Source organism: Numida meleagris, chromosome Z (genome assembly GCF_002078875.1).
Source record: "Numida meleagris isolate 19003 breed g44 Domestic line chromosome Z, NumMel1.0, whole genome shotgun sequence".
Classification (NCBI taxonomy): Eukaryota; Metazoa; Chordata; class Aves; order Galliformes; family Numididae; genus Numida; species Numida meleagris.
This window is the reverse complement of record NC_034438.1, coordinates 17,277,283-17,295,128: the sequence shown is the minus strand read 5'-3', so window position 1 is coordinate 17,295,128 and position 17,846 is coordinate 17,277,283. Positions and strand designations below refer to the sequence as shown.

General features: G+C 44.4%; 1 protein-coding gene across 4 annotated transcripts in view; it reads left to right on the top strand.

Annotated features, from left to right (window-relative positions):
- IL6ST (interleukin 6 signal transducer) overlaps positions 1-14,514 on the top strand; it is a 34,512-nt gene extending 19,998 nt beyond the window's left edge. For all 4 annotated transcript variants that reach the window (XM_021380322.1, XM_021380318.1, XM_021380320.1 and 1 more), the window contains 7 exons: positions 2,812-2,985; positions 3,667-3,768; positions 4,334-4,480; positions 5,605-5,745; positions 6,936-7,032; positions 7,880-7,961; positions 8,763-14,514. In XM_021380322.1, coding sequence (XP_021235997.1) covers positions 2,812-2,985; positions 3,667-3,768; positions 4,334-4,480; positions 5,605-5,745; positions 6,936-7,032; positions 7,880-7,961; positions 8,763-9,485 — 1,466 coding nt within the window. In that variant the 3' untranslated portion in view covers positions 9,486-14,514. The remainder of the gene's footprint in view (positions 1-2,811; positions 2,986-3,666; positions 3,769-4,333; positions 4,481-5,604; positions 5,746-6,935; positions 7,033-7,879; positions 7,962-8,762) is intronic.

Here is a 17,846-nt window from a genome sequence, read left to right as displayed (position 1 = left end):
CACACTAGAAACCTCATAGACTGGAATGTGTTGTATTTCCAGCATGTATCAGGGAAGTTGGAAGTCCCCCATGAGAACAGTGGCTGTTGATGGTGCAACTTCTGCCAGCTGTTCCTAGAACTCCTCATCTGTTTCCCAGATTCCCACCAGCATGTCTACCTTGTTGGACCTCCCCCGATCCTTACCCATAGATATTCAACCTTATCGTTTCCAGCTACAAGCTCAAAACACTCTGTAAAGAGCCACACCACCACCCCTCCTTTTTTGCCTGTCCTTTCTGAAGAGCTTGTAGCCATGCATTGCAGCAGTGTAGTCATGGGAGTGATCCTGCCATGTTTCTGTAACGGCAACCAAGGCATAGTTCGCCTGCTGCACAATGGCTTCCAGCTCCTCCTGTTTGTTGCCCATGCTGAGTGCACTGGTGTAGATGCATTTCAGGTGAGTCCCCTACCTCACCTCCAATCCCATCATCGTTCTCCAAGGATCAGCTCTAGCCACCCTGGTTTTATCCCCTTCTCCCTTCATACCTAGTTTAATGCCCTCCCAATGAGCCCTGCCAGCTCCTGGGCTAGGATCTGTTTCACCCTTTGAGACAGGTGAGACCGATCAGCCATCAGGCCAGGTGCTCAGTAAACTGCCCCTTGTTCGGAAAAAGACAAAATTCTTGTTTTTGCACCAGGCTCTCAGTCATGTATTTATGAGATGGGTTTTCCTGTTCCTTTAAATATCTTTCCCTGCCACGGAAGGGATAGAGGGAAATACGACCTGTATGACCTCTGCATCCACTAGCCACCCCAGTCCCCTTTTAGATAAGTCCCTTTTGATAATCCTCAGGCTTCTCTCAGAGACTTCATCATTGCTGGTCTGAACTATCAATAAGGGATAATAGAGGGGCAAATCAGACTAGGAAGTTTCCAGGAAATATCCCTGACCTGGGCCCCAGGGAGGCAGCACACTTCCCTGTGGGCAGGGTGGGGCTTACATACAGGGCCCTCCATTCCTCTCAGCTGTCAGTTGCCCCTGGCAATCACCCTTCTGTCCTTGGCGGAGGCAGGTTTGAGGAGCAGAGTCAACCACCTCGCCCTAGACTACCTCATAGGTGGACCTCCCACTGCATTGTCACTCATTTCTCCCTCAAGTTCCAGAGTGGCAAACCTATTATAGACGGGCTCCTGGGGAAATGAGGTAGCTCAGTATGGGGGGATGCCCGTGACACCAAGCTGGGGCCTGTTTCCACTCCTCGTCCCTTGAATTATCTCCCTCTGCTTGACGATGGCAGGGGAAGAGGTCCACCACCGTTTGGGGGGTGTCACCCCAGTGTCTTTCTCACATGTTCAGCAGAGAATTACTCCACCAATCTATCTTCTGCTCACACTCTTTAATGTTCCTTAATCTGTCCACCTCCTCCTGGAGCTCCGCCACCATACTGAGCTGATCATACATGAGCTGTGAGCAGGTGGAATCCCTGCCAGCCTTCACTGTCAGCAACAGGCTCAGGCACCTGCTGCAGCTATGGACTTGAACCGCCACATTTTTAGGCGGGCACTTCATCTGAGTCACCACATTCTTTCTTGTCAGAGCTTTCTGCCTAGTGGAGACCATGGCTAGATTTGCTGTCTGGCAGGTTTTACACTCACAGGGGGTAACCTCAGTGCTGCTCCTGGCTTCATCCCCCCAACATCAGAGCGCTGGTCATACACGGAGGACAGCAGATGCTCCCTGGGAGGGCTGCCTGTCAACCAGCCAAGGCAGTTTCCTGCTTCAGCATGGAATGCATCCATTCCGGAGCCGAGTACCTTGCCAAAAATAGGAGGCATTACTTTTGGAGCAACCTATGTATACTGGGTTTCACAGCAATTTATGTACTGATGGATTCATTGCAAGCTTTGTGTGTTATTTCACAGTTCTTTTCGATCCATAGAACTTTTTGATCCGTAGTGCACTCTATTTTCTATTCTATTTTTTCTAGCATAGCAGGCATTTCTGTTTTCTAAAAATAAACTATTTTGGGAAGCAAGTATCATCTACTTCATGTATATCCAATCTAGCCGTTGTTCTTCTTCCTTCTGCTTTGTGGTATTCCCTCCCACCCACCTCCCCTTTCTGTTCTTGTCCTTGTCTTACCCTCCAGTGTTTCCTGTATCTTGTGAAATGGTGGAAACAGACTACTCTGTTGGTTTTCCTTTTTATCATGTTCCTTTTATTGTGTACTGCTAGTAGTAAATATAGGCTGGTTTCTCCTTATTGCGCTCATCTGTTGAATCTAGGCTCTTACACAGTCCAAGAAAGAGGAGCACAGGTATCAAAAATTAATACATCAGTGGGGCTGATTCTTGGTGCATAAACACTAGGGGTGAGCCACAGATTCTAAAACTGCTAAATGACCCAACTAAAGATATGCTTCAACAGAATAGCACTGTAGCTAGAAGGACTTGGTAAGGTATATGAGTATATTCAGGATTGGAATGGGAATTTAGAAGGTCCGAAGGTTTGATTTTACTGTGAAATAGACCCTTTATTTTGGAAGAAATATAGTAAATCTTTACTGTACAGTTAGACAACTTACTATATAAAAGAAGAGAAAGTGTGTCTAATTTACAGTTTCTTAATAGTATTGTTTGTCTCTCTGATACAAATTCAGATGTAAGCTTCTAAATTTCAGAAAATGACTTTAACATTTTCTTACATTCTGTCAAGTTGTCACCATTACAATAATCAAAAGTAGCCACATTTGACAAGTCAGCTGCTGTTATGACTGTCTAGTGGAAGGAATGTCAGTATTTAGCACTTTTCCATTTTCTTTCATTCCAGCTCCTGTGAAGAATATTAGAACACTACCTAAAGATGGCAAATTGTGGGTAGGGTGGATTGCTCCTAATAATGTTCTTAAATACGTCATCGAATGGTGTCTGATGTCCAGCAGCTCAGACTGCATCACAGAGTGGCAGATTGAACCAGGAAACATTCAAGGAACATACTTAAAAGGTACTTAACTTAAAAGTTTGCAAATGTCTTGTAGAACACTAAGAACCTAGTGAATATTCTCAAAGGGAAGAATATATTTATGGTAACTACATTTCTCTTTGTAGGGTGGGAATCTGAGATAATGCGAGGGCTATTCTTAGTTTATCATGAGTATGTGGGAATATCTGTATTTTTGCCAAATTAACTAGTTTTTTCATTTTGAAATTCATGTTATATTAAAAAAAGTCTTATCTGCATTTTGCTTTTAATCTCTTCATTCTTGGGAACAGCTGAAATAGTGAAAAGGCTGAGTTCCTTCCAAATTGAATTGTCATGCATCTTTCACTTCAAACAATGAAACTTAGTCAACTTTACAATTCCGTTAAGATCGTAATCAGTAGCTCAAATCTATAATTCTGTGGTTCAGTGTTGAAGACACTTAAAGACTTACTTAGAATAAACTAGGAAAAAAGCCAAAATTCTATGAAGTTTGCTTATACTTTATTGAACCACTTTATTTTTCTCTTAGTTATTTCTTCAGAGCAATATGTAAATGAGCTCTAGAATAACAGTCAACTGCATTAGTTATAAGGGCATTTAACAAAAAAGGCAAAGGCTGGGACCCTCCATCTGAAGGAAATGAGGTAGATAGTGAGAAATTTGACTCTCAGAAACAACAGATTTTAAAATTCCTTTTATTAGGTGACATTAAACCATTCAAGTGTTACTTGATAACTGTGTACCCTCTGTATGCTGATGGCCAGGGAAGTGGACAGTCTGTGAAGGCTTACCTGCAGCAGGATCGTAAGTACAAAAGTCACCTTGGAGCACATTCACTGACATCTTGGCTAAAATAGTACAACCTTTGCTTTTATGTGAACTGCATAATGGAAAGTGACCCTACACATAAGGGCCATCTGACATAATTGTTTCTGTCCTCTCCTTTAACATCCATTCTGCTAGTATACAGTATTTAATTAAACAGCTGTCTCTATCTGACTTTCCTTTTTCCAGCTTTTATCAGAGAATTTGGCACAGGATTTTGTTACTTTATCACCATAGTATTAGTTCTTTGATTTATTTTAGATACCAAGTATGAAGTCAAGACTAATCAACTTCAGTGGAAGACTTCATGTGATCTGATCTGATTACTATTTCATACAGTTTTCTAGATATTTCTTTTAAAGCTTCTTTGAAATTGCTGTATTGTCTGAAAACGATGTGTTATCTGAAAATAATGCTTTATAGATAAGTTAGTCCAGCTATTCTACTGAAGCTTTTATGAAATAGCAGTCCAGTTCTCATTAATACAGTGCTTTTGTGGATGGGAGGATCTGCAATAGAAACTAATGTTCATCTACCGTTACAGGTCCTTCAAAAGGACCAACTGTTCAGACAAAAAAAGTAGGAAAAGCTGAAGCTGTTTTGACATGGAACCGTCTCACAGTCGATGAGCAAAATGGATTCATCAGAAGTTACACAATATTGTACAAAACTGTCGATGGAAATGAAACAGGTAACAGAAAGCAGAGACATGCTTTGTGGTGTTGAAATACTCAATCTCTTCCTTTCCTAATACATATACAACAAGAAACAGACTCAAGTGTGTTTGACAGTCTTATTCTGATGATATAAAGCTGATGTTAGATGTATAGCTCTCCCATGTAGTGAACAGAGAAAAGTTACCAATAAAGAATTAAGCACATGCGGTCTGTGTATTACAGGGTACTGAGTTTGGTTTCTGAAAGCTGATTGGCAGTTGTTGTACTCCCATCTGTCTGTCTAAATACAGATCAGGGAAGTTGTGTAACGAGATGGGCACAAACTAGAACACAGAAGGTTCTTTCTAACCATCAGGAAACACTTCTGAGCTGCGCAGGTGATGGAGCACTGACACAGGTTGCCCGGAGGTTGTGCAGTTTCCTCTTCGGATATCTTCAGAACCCACCTCCCTGGACACGGTCCTGGGCACCAAGTTCTGGTTGTCCCTCTTTGAGCTGGGGATGAGACCAGATGACTTACAGAAGACCCTGCCAGCCTCAGCCAGTGTGAGATTCTGTGAAGATGAAGCTAGACCATTCAATCTGTGAAGGATTATATAGATATAGATATAGATATATAGATATAGGTATAGGTATAGGTAGATATAAAAAAACTGTATTTTTGTTTGAAGTTCGTTTTAATTCTTGGTAGTCTCTGTCAGCTCCAGACAAAGACAGGGAGATGAAATTACAAAAAGTTTTTTTGAGACCTACGTAAGTTGGAAGGGCAATTTACTTACACTTCTAGTTAACCATATAACTTTGAGTTAACTAGATTTTTTTCTAGCTAGCTATGTTTTCTGCATATTAAAGGCCTTTAAGCTTCAGTTTGACTTTGAGTTTGCTTTCTGAAAAAACAAGAAATTGACAAATGAATTATCACAAAGAAAGAATAAATTCAAATGCGCGAAAAGAAACAAATTAACCTCAGCATTTCTTGTACAAGTTTTTAATCTTTCTGTGACATTGTGTTTTCCATGCAGCCATGCATTCTACAGAAACTGTTGTCTGTTTATTAAGATGTAATGTCTTAATGTTTTTGTGTTTATGGAGATCTAATAAACCATACTGAAAACTAGTACATTTTTCTTCTCTTCAGCTGTGTCAGTGGATCCATCCAAGACAGAGTATACCCTCTCTTCTCTAACCAGTGACACGTTGTATACTGTGCGGATGATGGCATACACAGACGAAGGAGGCAGGAGTGGTCCTGATTTTACTTTTACTACACAGAAATTTGGTAAGCAAAAAGGGCAAAAAAATAACAGAAGTAGGCATTGATGTTGCAACAGTATAGCAGGGCTCAATTTCTGATCAGATAGGAGAGGAAGATGATTTCAAAAAAAAAAAAAAAGCATTTCAGTTGTTCATGCTCACAAGGTGCAAGAAACTGTCTAGCATTCAAGCACCAAAGGGTATTTGACCTTTTTTTAATATTTGAGTTCAGTTACGATTCCTTCGGGCTGTGTCTTCTGCATGTTTTCTGAATTTTTCTTATGTGGCAAACATGCTGGTTTGAGATGTGCTTCTTGTGTATCGCTTAGAATACAGTGAATGGCCCACTTTGTGTGAGTAATTAGGATTTTCTCAATGTCCTTGTATCCGTATCTGATATGTGATGGCTCCTATTCTTGTCTTAAAGACAGTGCTAGAGTCTTGATTTTAATCTGAATGTAGATTGCCTTCATTTTCCTGATTTGGGTGTTCTGCAAAGCTGCAGGGTTGGGCTGTGATCTTGACCCGCTAATGTAGATGCCTGTCAGTACATGCCATTCTTTACAACTCTTATTCAGCTTCCACGTTCCTATTTTAATGGCTATTAGTTTGTTACGGTTCTCTACAGAAATTCGTTGTGAAGAGTTAAATTTTTATGTGCGGCTATGCAGAGCTTCCTGTTTATAATGGTAAGAGCAGCAACATTAGGTGTTTTTTCAATATAGTGTTACATTCTCTAAGGTTTACTTATAAAATGTATACATAATTTGGGAAAGGATGCATACCAACAATGCAGCTTTAAGTGTCTGTAGGCAAAGGGTATTTTCATGTACAGAATAAACTGTTAGATGGTTTACATTGGTCATTTGCTCATGATATTGATACGGCAAATGGTGGATCACTGAAACTGGACACAGATGCATTCACTTAGGAATTTTATCTGCCTAAATTATAAAAATTATTTGTAACATTCCAGCTTCTAGAGCAATCTGTGGTTTTTGCTGATGCAAGGCATTAGATTGTTTGAACTGAGCTTTTCATAAGTTTGCCAACAGGCTTTTTTCATCAAGAGAGAAGGTTCTTCTGAAGCTGAAACTTAAGGCTATGCTATGTGTTTGGTTTCAGATTGTCCCTGTCTGTGAGGAACTGTGTGCTGCTGCTGAGTTCCTTTAATACCAAAAAGGGCTGTAAATGCATTTCTTCGTTATTTTTCAGGGAGAGGAGAAATTGAAGCCATAGTTGTACCTGTGTGTCTAGCATTCCTGTTGACTGTACTCCTTGGAGTTTTGTTTTGCTTCAACAAACGTGACTTGTAAGTGTAAATGAAGACTTTCTCTCCTTTTCCTGGTATGTCTTGGTGTAAGATGACATAATAATTCATTACGAACATGTAAGCGTTCTACAGCTAGTTTGGAAAAAAAGGTAGACCACATTAATAATATACATCTTTGTATTTTTCTTGAGAAATCAGGGGCTTTTCTGATGCTGATTTTATTTATTGTTGTGAGTCATTATCACTAAACGAAATGTCCCATAGATCAATCTTCAAAAGTAATTTCTTGCTAGTCTTGGTTAGGGTTAAGTTTGTTAGGACTTTATCAGGATATACTGCATGTGTTGTTTTGTAAGTCATCAGATGAGACTAGAATGATGGCTTTCATTTCGTTAAGCACAGAATATTCTGTTTAACTATATTCAAGCTATTTAGTGTTAGCAAACTTTAAGTTTACTCAGTTCTTATTTAGTACTTAGTGGGATGCATCATGTCCTCTTCCAGGTCCTTTTACCTCAAGAGTTCTTCTCTGTGACTTCATCTGAGAGCTGAAGTGTTTTCCCTGGCAAAGAGCATCTCTTATATGTCCCCAGTCAACTTAACTTTTCTTTCTCGTTTAAAAAGAAGACTTTTGCCCTTCTCATTCTAACGTCCCTGCTGCTCCTAAAATCAGTTCTTAACTGAATGTAGTTGAAAAGCCCATCTTGGAACATGTTCAGACTTTATTTTTAGTTGTGAAGTTTGCTTTGATACTCAGTTACTCAGAGTAACGAACGTGTGTTTTTATACTGACATAGGTAATAGTTTCTACCTGAATATTTGCTCTGTAGTATCAACATAGGAATTTGGAAGTGCATCTTGTAATCTTGTTTCTAATCTTCTGCAGAATTAAAAAGCATATCTGGCCTAACGTTCCTGATCCATCCAAGAGTAACATTGCTCAGTGGTCCCCTCAAGTTCCAGCTAAGGTAATACTCATCTGTCTGTATCCCTAGTTTTCCTAATCCATAAGGTCTCAAACTAACCGGAGGGAGTCTTCTCCCTTATAAAACACACAGAGTTCAGGGATTAAAATAAGACTGGATATAAGTTTCACAACATTATTATATGATATGGCTAGAAGACTTAATTGTCAAGTAGATTCAGTGTTAGAAATACGTGATCTTTAGCATAAGTTCACAGCACAGAGCTTGAGTTTACTAGTTTGAAGGGTCAAGCCCTGATTATTATACGCATTAATGGGAGAACAGTACTAAGCAAGCAGTTCATGATTCTTAAAACTTTGTACAGTTAAGTGTGAGAGGGAGGGAGATCTAAAATATGGATGGGAAGTGTGGCAGAAAAATCTATGCCCTATGTGGGGGGAGGATGACAAAAAATTCTGTTCAATGAACTGTGGCTAACATCTTCTTAAGTTCTGATGTTGAACATTTATGACTGAGAGTACGTGTATATGGCCTCTGTATTCCGTACGTTCTATACTGCATAGTGAGTGGTTTTCTGTTTACTGTTCTTCAGAACAATTTAAAATTAGAGCAAAGCTTGCACATCCAGTTGCATTTCTTAGAGCATTTATGGAATTATGGATATAAAGCTACATCTTTCATTTTGTAACAGATACTTGGAGGGTATTGCCACACTCAGTAAGGAGGTAACCTGACTGAAGAATATTGAAATTACTACAGCAAAAGAAATAAGTTATTTGATGTTTTGTTTGTTTTCAACTTAAATAACCTTCCTCTTAGGCAACATCCCTCTCTTTCTTTCAGCACGCCTTTAGTTCTAAAGATCAGATGTACCCAGAAGGCAGTTTTACAGATGTGAGCGTCGTAGAAATAGAAGCTGATGACAAGAAGTCTTTTTCAGAACAAGATCTAAAACCTTTTGATTTGCTCAAAAAGGAAAAAAGTACATCAGAAGGGCACAGCAGTGGTATTGGAGGATCCTCGTGCATGTCTTCTCCTAGGCAAAGCGTCTCTGATAGCGATGAAGGTGAAACTACTCAAAACACTTCAAGCACTGTGCAGTATTCAACTGTAGTACTTAATGGCTACAGAGATCAAACACCCGTACAAGTCTTTTCAAGGTCTGAATCTACTCAGCCTCTGCTAGATTCAGAAGAGAGATTAGAGGATCATGCTGGAGGGAGTGACAGTACACAAAGGCAGCATTATTTCAAACAAAATTGTGGTCAGGATGAAATCAAGACAGACAGGCCATTCTTTGAAAGAGCAAAGCAGATTATTCCAGCTAATGAGGAGGATCTCGCTGGGTTTGCACAACTGCAGGTCTCAGGTCAGAGTTCACAGTCTCTAGGTTTTGAGCTAGAAGAAAATACCCAGGAAGCTACTGTACCAGATGTTTTACAGACAAGTACTGAAGGACAGACTGTGAGACCTGAAACAGTGGAGGAAAACCTACCCTCAGTTGACGAAATGCCAAAAAGTTACCTCCCGCAGACTGTGAGACAAGGGGGTTATATGCCTCAGTGAGAGAAGAGACTGGCTGTATTAGGCCTTTGTTAGTGCCTGTTCACATTTTTTTTTCCTGTGTTTCTGATAAATTAAGCTAGGTATTTTTATCTGAATGCAGATAGAAATATTAAAATTAGGTGAAAAATAATTTGACAAGAGTACAATAAGGACTATGTTTCCGTGGATGATCTGCAGTCCAGACTTACTGGAGACTTACTTTTATGCACTACATGAAATGATGTTTGTCTGAAAAGCTGAACAAGCCTATGTGCTACCTTACTTTTTGTCTTGTCATATCAGATTTACACATGATTGAAAATAGCAAGTTTCAGTTAATCACATTGGCCAACAGACCTCCTAGAAGAAATACTTTGATTTGTGGCAGTGTACACACCTAAAAAGCCAGCTTTGGTTGCTTGGAGCATCTTTGTGCAAAAATGTGACTGAAGTTCAGCATTCTAAAGTTTAAAAATACTGCATCATACACTTTTCGATAGCTTGATTAACTTTCTGGATTTTGACTTGGCCCAGTGTCACAGTTTCAGACTTATCGGACTCAGTATGCAAATCGTGCATCCCCGTTTAAAAACTACATAGAAGTTGTGATGGTGTGCAGGTAAAATGCTACGATTGCTTGACTCTGAGTGCTACTATAGTCACTGATACTCTGTCTATATTTAGATATGCTTGCACATGAAGTATATAATAATTTGGCCTAAAAGTGTGCCTCGCTACTGGATGCACAGCAGTGCAGTCTTCATGGCTAAACGTTAAATCCAGATGAAAACACAGATAAAGAATTAGTTAAAGATTTTTGAACCTGAGTCACTTCCTGATTATACTACATCTCTCTGGACATATTAATTGCCTTTGTATAGTAAGTGCCCCTTTGGCAGTATACTGCTTGAGAGGTAAATAATGGGCTGAAGCATTTCACGGTTCTTATAAGTGCCCAGGAGAAGGGGAATAAGATCTTCTTCCTGATTGACTACAAAGATTAATACCACAGGACTTCCTTGAAACAGAACATAGCAAAAAACCAAAGCACTCAAGTCATTGAAGTGCTTAGGAAAAAAAAACCTACCCTGAACTTGAGAGTTACTGACAACATGAATCTCTTATCCAGCATAAGCCACAGATAACATTTGTGGCTGCTGAAATTCCTTATGTCTCACTTCAGCCCTGTTCAGATGTTCGGAGTTTTACTAAAGAAGGTACATACAATTGCATTCATATAACCCTATTCCCTAATGATGCAATTTTACAACACTCTTGTAGATGTTTTTCTTAGTCTAGTCAGCTTTTCTAACTTGACACTAATAACCTTCATTCAAAACACTACATGCTGTTCTGTGAGAATAAAACAAGAGTTTTAATTCTCCTTCAGCAAAAGAAGGGAGACCTCCAGAAACTTTCAGTGCTGTGATTCCTAGTGCTGCTGTCCTGCAGAGCACTTGCTAAAGGCCTTTGAAGAACAGATGGAAGTATGATGTTCACCTCTTATGCTTTTGTTACAAAGGAACTCAGTGCTAGAGTAAATTCAAAATAATATTATTTGAACTCTGGACTACTCAAAACAGATAAAGAGTTCTTAAACTTCAATAACATTTTATTCAATACTCTGCAGTTCCTTTCTGCTTACAGTATTTGTCATGTCTGGGCACTTTTTTTTAACTAAAATGTGATGTTGCAGGTTACTGTAACTGTACTTTTCTTCAGAACAGACCACCTTCCTTCCTCCCTATGCCACCTCAGCACGTTCAGCCTCTTCCTGCAGAGAACAAGGCATAATGAAAGCTATACTGTCACGAGACAGAGGAGGTGTGTCTGGTTTTCCAAAGGCTGAAGGAGCATTCTGTTGCCAGAACACATTCCTCTTGGCAAATGACAGCAGTGAGTTTGTGGAGGGATAGGTATGTCTTCTTTAATCAAACTTCATAGTGACCATGGAAGCCACGAGTAAAAGGGAAGCTCTCTTCACAGTGTGTGTGCTTACTCGAACTGCCCCTGCAGCCACGTGCTGCCTAATTCACCCTCTGCTGATCTCTGAAATGTTTTGGGCTGCGATTTTTATGGCTGCAGTCTGGCCGCTTAGCTTGAATGTTGCTTTAAAAAATGTTGCTTTAAACATGCTATCTTTCATCTGTGATTCAGCGATACTAACTTTCGGTAACATATGTCGTATCTGAGAGACCGCTTCAGCTATTCCTAAAGTTACTATACTCTTTCTGTCATGTAGAGGGAAAGCATTTTCTTCTCAGTTGCTGTTAACCATGAACCGTTTCTGAAGCAAGTTAAACTTTGAAGTGATTCCCCCTTTTAGGGTGGTCATTGCTAACGAGGGTTCTGGTCTGTCACTTCTGGACTCTTATTTCTTTGTAGTTTATGAGCCTGTGGTAACGAACTCACATAGCTGTACAACAGAATATCCTGCCGTGGGTTCTGTGTGGCAGATTTACGTTCTGTCTTTCTATCTTGTGCATGTATCTAGGGATAAAACAGTGAAGACGAAACAGGAGATGCTTCTGGGTGAATAGCCTACAGAAGCCACAAACAGTCCGAGTAACAGGTTTGCTTACAACTTCATAAACCTCTGCCAAATGCTGTGTTGTACAGTGTTCGGGTTTAACTGGTTTTATAGTTAGTATGCATTACAGCAGCAGAGTTGTATAAGAGTTGCACACAGGTTTCAGAGTGTACGTAATGCATTTTAGCAAGCTGCTGAAATTCTCTGAATTTGGCCTGAACATGATAATTAAAGGAAAAGCTTTTTTTTTCAATAACTATGGCGCACTTTACAAAATAAAGGCATTATTAAAATAAAATCATACTTTTCTACTGACACTTTAGTGCCCATCTTGATTACCCAGACTGGAATTTTTCAAGTAGGGGTGGGAGAACGGGTGAGAAAAGCATTCTGCATCTCTTCTGCAGAGGGTAGGGATGATGAATAAGGAGGAACTGTTTTTCCTGTATTATCACACTTGGAGCTGCTTTCAGGCACAGACTAACCCCTCCTCTGTTTGCAAGAAAAGTGCTTATGTTATTTCTGTAGTGGTATTCGGTGTGCTCTGTTAGAACAGGAGGTTGGTGGGGTTGATGCTGTGGCTTGTTTCCATGGCACTTAGCATGGGAATATCTTGTGCTGCAGTGAAAAAGTCTTGTGGTAATGTTTCTGCTTACTGTTTTAAGCTAAGCTACCTACTAAGCCTTAAGCTAACAAGGCAACGGACAGCAGAGCAGAAATGTTCTTACGTTAGTTTAGGATTGCCTGTGATAGGCTGCGCTGATCAGTGTGACAGCAACCCAGCAAAGTGCTAATTTATCCAGATTTGCAAAAAACTTTGGCCACATCGCTGTGGCACAGAGCCGGGTGTCCCCTTGGCTGCCCCCCTGCTCACAAGGGCTGTTCTGGTTCTCAGCACTGAGAGAGCTCCTTCCTGCCCTGGGTTTGGCAGCTTCAGCTTTGACTGTAAATTGTGAGCACCACCAGATGGCTAAAACCTACATGAGCACACTGAGGGAGTGTGGGAGTCGTACTGCTTTAACTTAGGTAACATACCTAATTAATGCCAGGTCTTGAATACCTAAGACCCATGTCAATATATGCTGCTATCCTATTGACTTCACAGTAGGATCTGGAACTCCAGAGCAACTCAGAACTGGTGTAGTCAGCCCCTCCAGGACGTGTATGCATTAAATTGTGGTTTATACGCATTAAAAGGGACTAAATAGACCAGTCTGTCTTCTGTGATTGAGACTAAGAGCTACTTAGGTACATTCCTTGAAGTGCATTGAAGAGTTCCACCGATGGATGGATCCTGAAACTTCCCTGCTTCCTTGTAAATGCTGATCTCTTGGCTAGGATGGATACTTACAGGCATTTTATATTCCTGTAGTTGCTTTTGATGTTATTTGGAAGCAGTTTATAATAGCAGAAGTATCGTGTCATCTGTCATGGAGCAGCCCGCTGGTGACCACAGCGCTCAGTAAGGCAGGGAGCCTGCTGCAGGAATCTGGAGAAGGGCAGAATCACATACTCCGTAGCTGGTTCGTGGACTCCTGTTTCTCTTCCCTAAAAGCAAAAGGATTAGTTAAGATGAAGCTAGAACGCGTCTGCTTTCTCTGTTGTTCCCTTTGTAGCACTTGTGCAATCTGAGCCATTCATAAGACAGAGCAGTGTTGACTCTATGCGCAAGGATGCACATCAAGGCCACAGACTTGTTGCAGACTACTCTAATGACTACAGCCAGAGCACGGCGGGGCAGGCAACGAGTACCTCACAGCACGCAGCTCGAGGCAGGGCTGTGTGCGTGCAAGGACAGCCTTGCTGCTGGACACGGGCAGTGACGTCGTGGATGCGCTGCAGGAGCACGCTTCGGTGATAGCTGAGGAACGAGTGCACGGTGCTGCTGTCAGTGGCCGGCCGCCATGCAGCTTTCTCCTGCCTGACCCTGCGCCTCTGGAACCGCTCACACAGCCGCCCTTCACAGCAAAGCACATTTGTTCTTGGATCCGCGTGGCTCGCTGTGGCCTGTTTAACGGAGTGGAGTTGTTCGGTGTCACGCAGTAGTGGGCGGTCTGCTCCCCACGTGCTTGTGGGACAGGAGGGATAAGGGTGTACTTGAGGCTATGTCACCACGGACATCTCGGTAAGCGTAGTCGTAAGACATGGGGATATTTAACAAGGAAAGTGCCTTGATGCTGAACTGAACACTTAGTGAATGTAATGTTAAATAGAATTTATTATGTACCATATGGGGTTATGGCTGCCTGAGCTACTGCTGATGTGTAACCTCTGCCAGCTTTAAGCGTGTGCTGTGGCAGCCGGGTGAGCTGTGGGTGCTGCGTACACTGTCTCCATACAGAAGTGTTTCCACAGCACTACACGACCTTCATTTGCAAGCTGCATGTTTATTGTCATAGAGACTCTGCTTTCTACAATTTACTGTAATTTTACTGTAACGTCTGAATGTTTTTGTTACCCAGCTGAGCCTGAACGTTGCATTTGTCTACTACATAATATTAAAGAAAATTCCGAACTGTGTCTGTCGGAGTCGCTGTGGGTGTAACGAGGCCTTCCCTCCCCTTTCCGCTCGCTCCGGGCGCGGTGCGGACGGCGGCTCCGCCCGCCACGGGATTCAGGGGCTGCGCGTGGCGTCGGCCGCCGCGGGCGGTCCCGTCCCTTCGTACCGCGTCGATGCCAGGGCCGCCGCTCCGCCGCGTGCACGTCCCGGGGCAGCGCCGCCGGCCGGGGGCAGCAGCGCGACGTGCCGCGAGCCGGCCCGGCCCTCGGCCGCCCCGCTCCCCGTGTGTCGGTTTCTTAGGGACGCGCGTTCGTTTTCGGAGGGTTCGGGCGCCCGACCCCCGCTCGCAGCTGCCCCGCCTCCGCCTCCCCTTCCCGGCCGCGTGTCCGCGCCGACGGTAAAGCGCCGCTGAGTCACGGGGACGGGGCTTTGCCGGGCCCCAGCGCGACCTGCCCGCATTCCGTGCGCTCCGGGAACAAACGCGCTCCTGCGGACCGGATGCAGCTTTTTCCCCTGCGCTGACACCGAGCGCAGCAGGAAGGCGCTGCCCGAGAGCCGCGCACGCACCGTCTCCGCGCAGTCCCGCCACGAAAGGCTCCGGCCCCGCCGCGGCGCACACCCCTGCCCCGAAAACCCCGGGGCCGCCCTGCTCACCCCGTCCCAGCCCCCAGGGCCCGGCGCCGGGCGGCAGTGTCATCCGGCAGCGCCCGCCCCCGCGGCGCGCTCCCTTCCCCGGAAAACCCCTGGGCTCCGCGGGTGGGGGGATGGGCGCTGCGGGGACGCCGCGATACGTTCCCGTGCCGCTGCGACAGGCACGGACCCTTACGCAGGGTTTCATGTCGGTACGCGGGTCTGGAAGAAGGCCGCCACTCTCTGGAGAAACGCAGCGCCCCTCGGGCCTCAGGAGATGGACATCTGCGGGTGGAAACGTGCTGAGTCCTGAAGGAACTGGCTGCCATAGTCGCCACGCCACTCTCACTGGTGTCTGAGAAGTCACGGCAGCCAGGTGAGGTCCCTGGTGACTGCAAACATGGCAATGTCACACCCATTTTTAAGGAGAGAAGAAAGGATGACACAAAGAACTATCGACCTGTCAGCCCCAGTTCTGTGTTGGGGAAGATCATGCAGCAGGTCCTCCTGGAAGCTGTGCTAAGGCACACGGGAGGTAGGGAGGTGATGCGAGAGAACCAGCATGGATTCACAAAAAGTAAATCCTGCTTGACCAACCTAATGACTTTCTATGATGGTGCCACTGCATCAGTAGACAAGAGAAGAGCCATGGATGTCAGCTATCTGGACTTCAGTAAGGCCTTTGACACAGTCCCCCACAACATCCTTCTCTCCAAATTGGAGAGAGATGACTTTGATGGGTGGACTGTTCGATGGACAGAGAATTGGCTGCAGGATCGAGTCCAGAGAGTGGTGGTCAATGGCTCAGTGTCTGGATGGAGATTGGTGATGAGTGGTGTCCCCCAGGGGTCAGTGCTGGGGCCAGTTCTTCGTCAGTGACATTGACAGTGGGGTTGAGTGCACAATCAGCAAGTTCGGTGATGACATCAAGCTGTGGGGTGCAGTCAACACACCCAAGGAACAGGATGCCATCCAGAGGGACCTAGACAGGCTTGAGCAGTGAGACCAGGTGAACCTCATGAGGTTTAACCAATCCAAATACAAGACCTTGCACCTGGGTCAAGGCAACCCTCACTACCAGTGCAAGCTGGGGGAGGCAAGGATTGAGCACAGTCCTCCCAAAAATGCCCTGGGGGCACTGGTGGATGGGAAGATGGCCATGAGCCAGCAATGTGCCCTCCCATCTCAGAAAGCCAACTGTATCCTGGGCTGCATCAAAAGAAGCGTGGCCAGCAGGGTGTGGGAGGTGATCCTGCCCTCTGCTCTGTGCTGGTGAGTCCTCACCTGGAGTACTGCGTCCAGATGTGGAGTCCTCAGTGCAGGAGAGACATAGAGCTGTTGGAGCGTGTCCAGAGGAGGCCCACAAAAATGATCCAAGCCATGGAACACCTCTCCTTCGAGGACAGGCTGAGAGAGCTGGGGCTGTTCAGCCTGGAGAAGAGAAGGCTCCAGGGTGACCTGAGAGTGGCCTTTCCATATCTAAAAGGGGCTGTAAGAAAGAAGGGGACAGACTCTTCAGCAGGCTCTTTTGTGATAGGGCAAGGGGAAATGCTTTCAAACTAAAAGAGGGGAGGTTTAGTCTGGATATGAGAAAGAAGTTTTTTTATAGTAAGTGTGGGGAGGCACTGGAACAGGTTGCCCAGAGAAGAGGTGGATACACAGTCCCTGGGGACATTCGAGGCCAGGCGGAATGGGGCTCTGAGCAACCTGATGTTGCTGTAGGTGTCCCTGTTCGTTATAGGGGAGTTGGATGAGATTATCTTTAAAGGCCCTTTCCAACTCAAGTGATTCTATGATTACACAAGTGGGAAAATTTCTGACTAACTCCTCTCTTCGAAATCAGCCTGAAGGCAATGCAGGGTCAGGCTCTGTCACAGCAAAACATGTGGAGTCATTTAAATACAAATATCAACATAGTAACGCCCAAAGTAAACAAAAACCACCACAGTACAACTCCTTTAAAGGTAATGACGCAGAGATGCATCCCCAGGGGCTGCAGCGGTGGGAGCCTCTGCCCAGAGCTGAGGCTGCTCCCGTGGGTGCGGGAAGAACTGGGCACTGCAGGAGGGAACCGCAGCACCGTGAGCGGGACACACAGCAGCAGCCCTGGGACTGCAGTGGCACGTGCTGGCACGCAGCAGCACAGAGCAGCTTCCAGGCACATGAGGCACAAGCAGCACCATCCCCTGCTTCAGGCGGCCCTGGCAGCACATGGGCACAGAGAACAGAGACTTCAGCTTAGGGCAGGGGCCTGGGGTGCACGTGGGCAGCAAGCCTGAGACCTAGGCGCCGTACAGCCCCTGCTGGCAGGCGGTGCCAGAGGGAGCAGACAGCTGGTCTGGGGGCTGCAGCATGCAGGGAAGCACAATGGTGGTGCAGTGGCCGTGGGTGCTGCCCCTCTCCCTTTCCCTTCAGAAAGGACAGAGGAGGCCCCAAATGCAGGAGGAGAGGTGAAAATGAGCACAAACTGAAGCAGTACGAGGCAACTGGCACCAGATGTGATTCACAGCTTCCTGCCTTACACTGCCTGCGCAGTATGAAATCACATTAGGATGGCGCTATGGAGAGCTTCATCAGGAGTGCAAAAGCAATTAAACCCTTCCAAGAAGAAAAGCAAAAGAAGGGAAGAGGTGGTCCTCAAAGATGAGCAAAGCCAGCTGTGTAACACTGAAGAAGGCACCGCAGGCAGAAGCAAATGCAGGGATCATGCTGGGAGATGTCC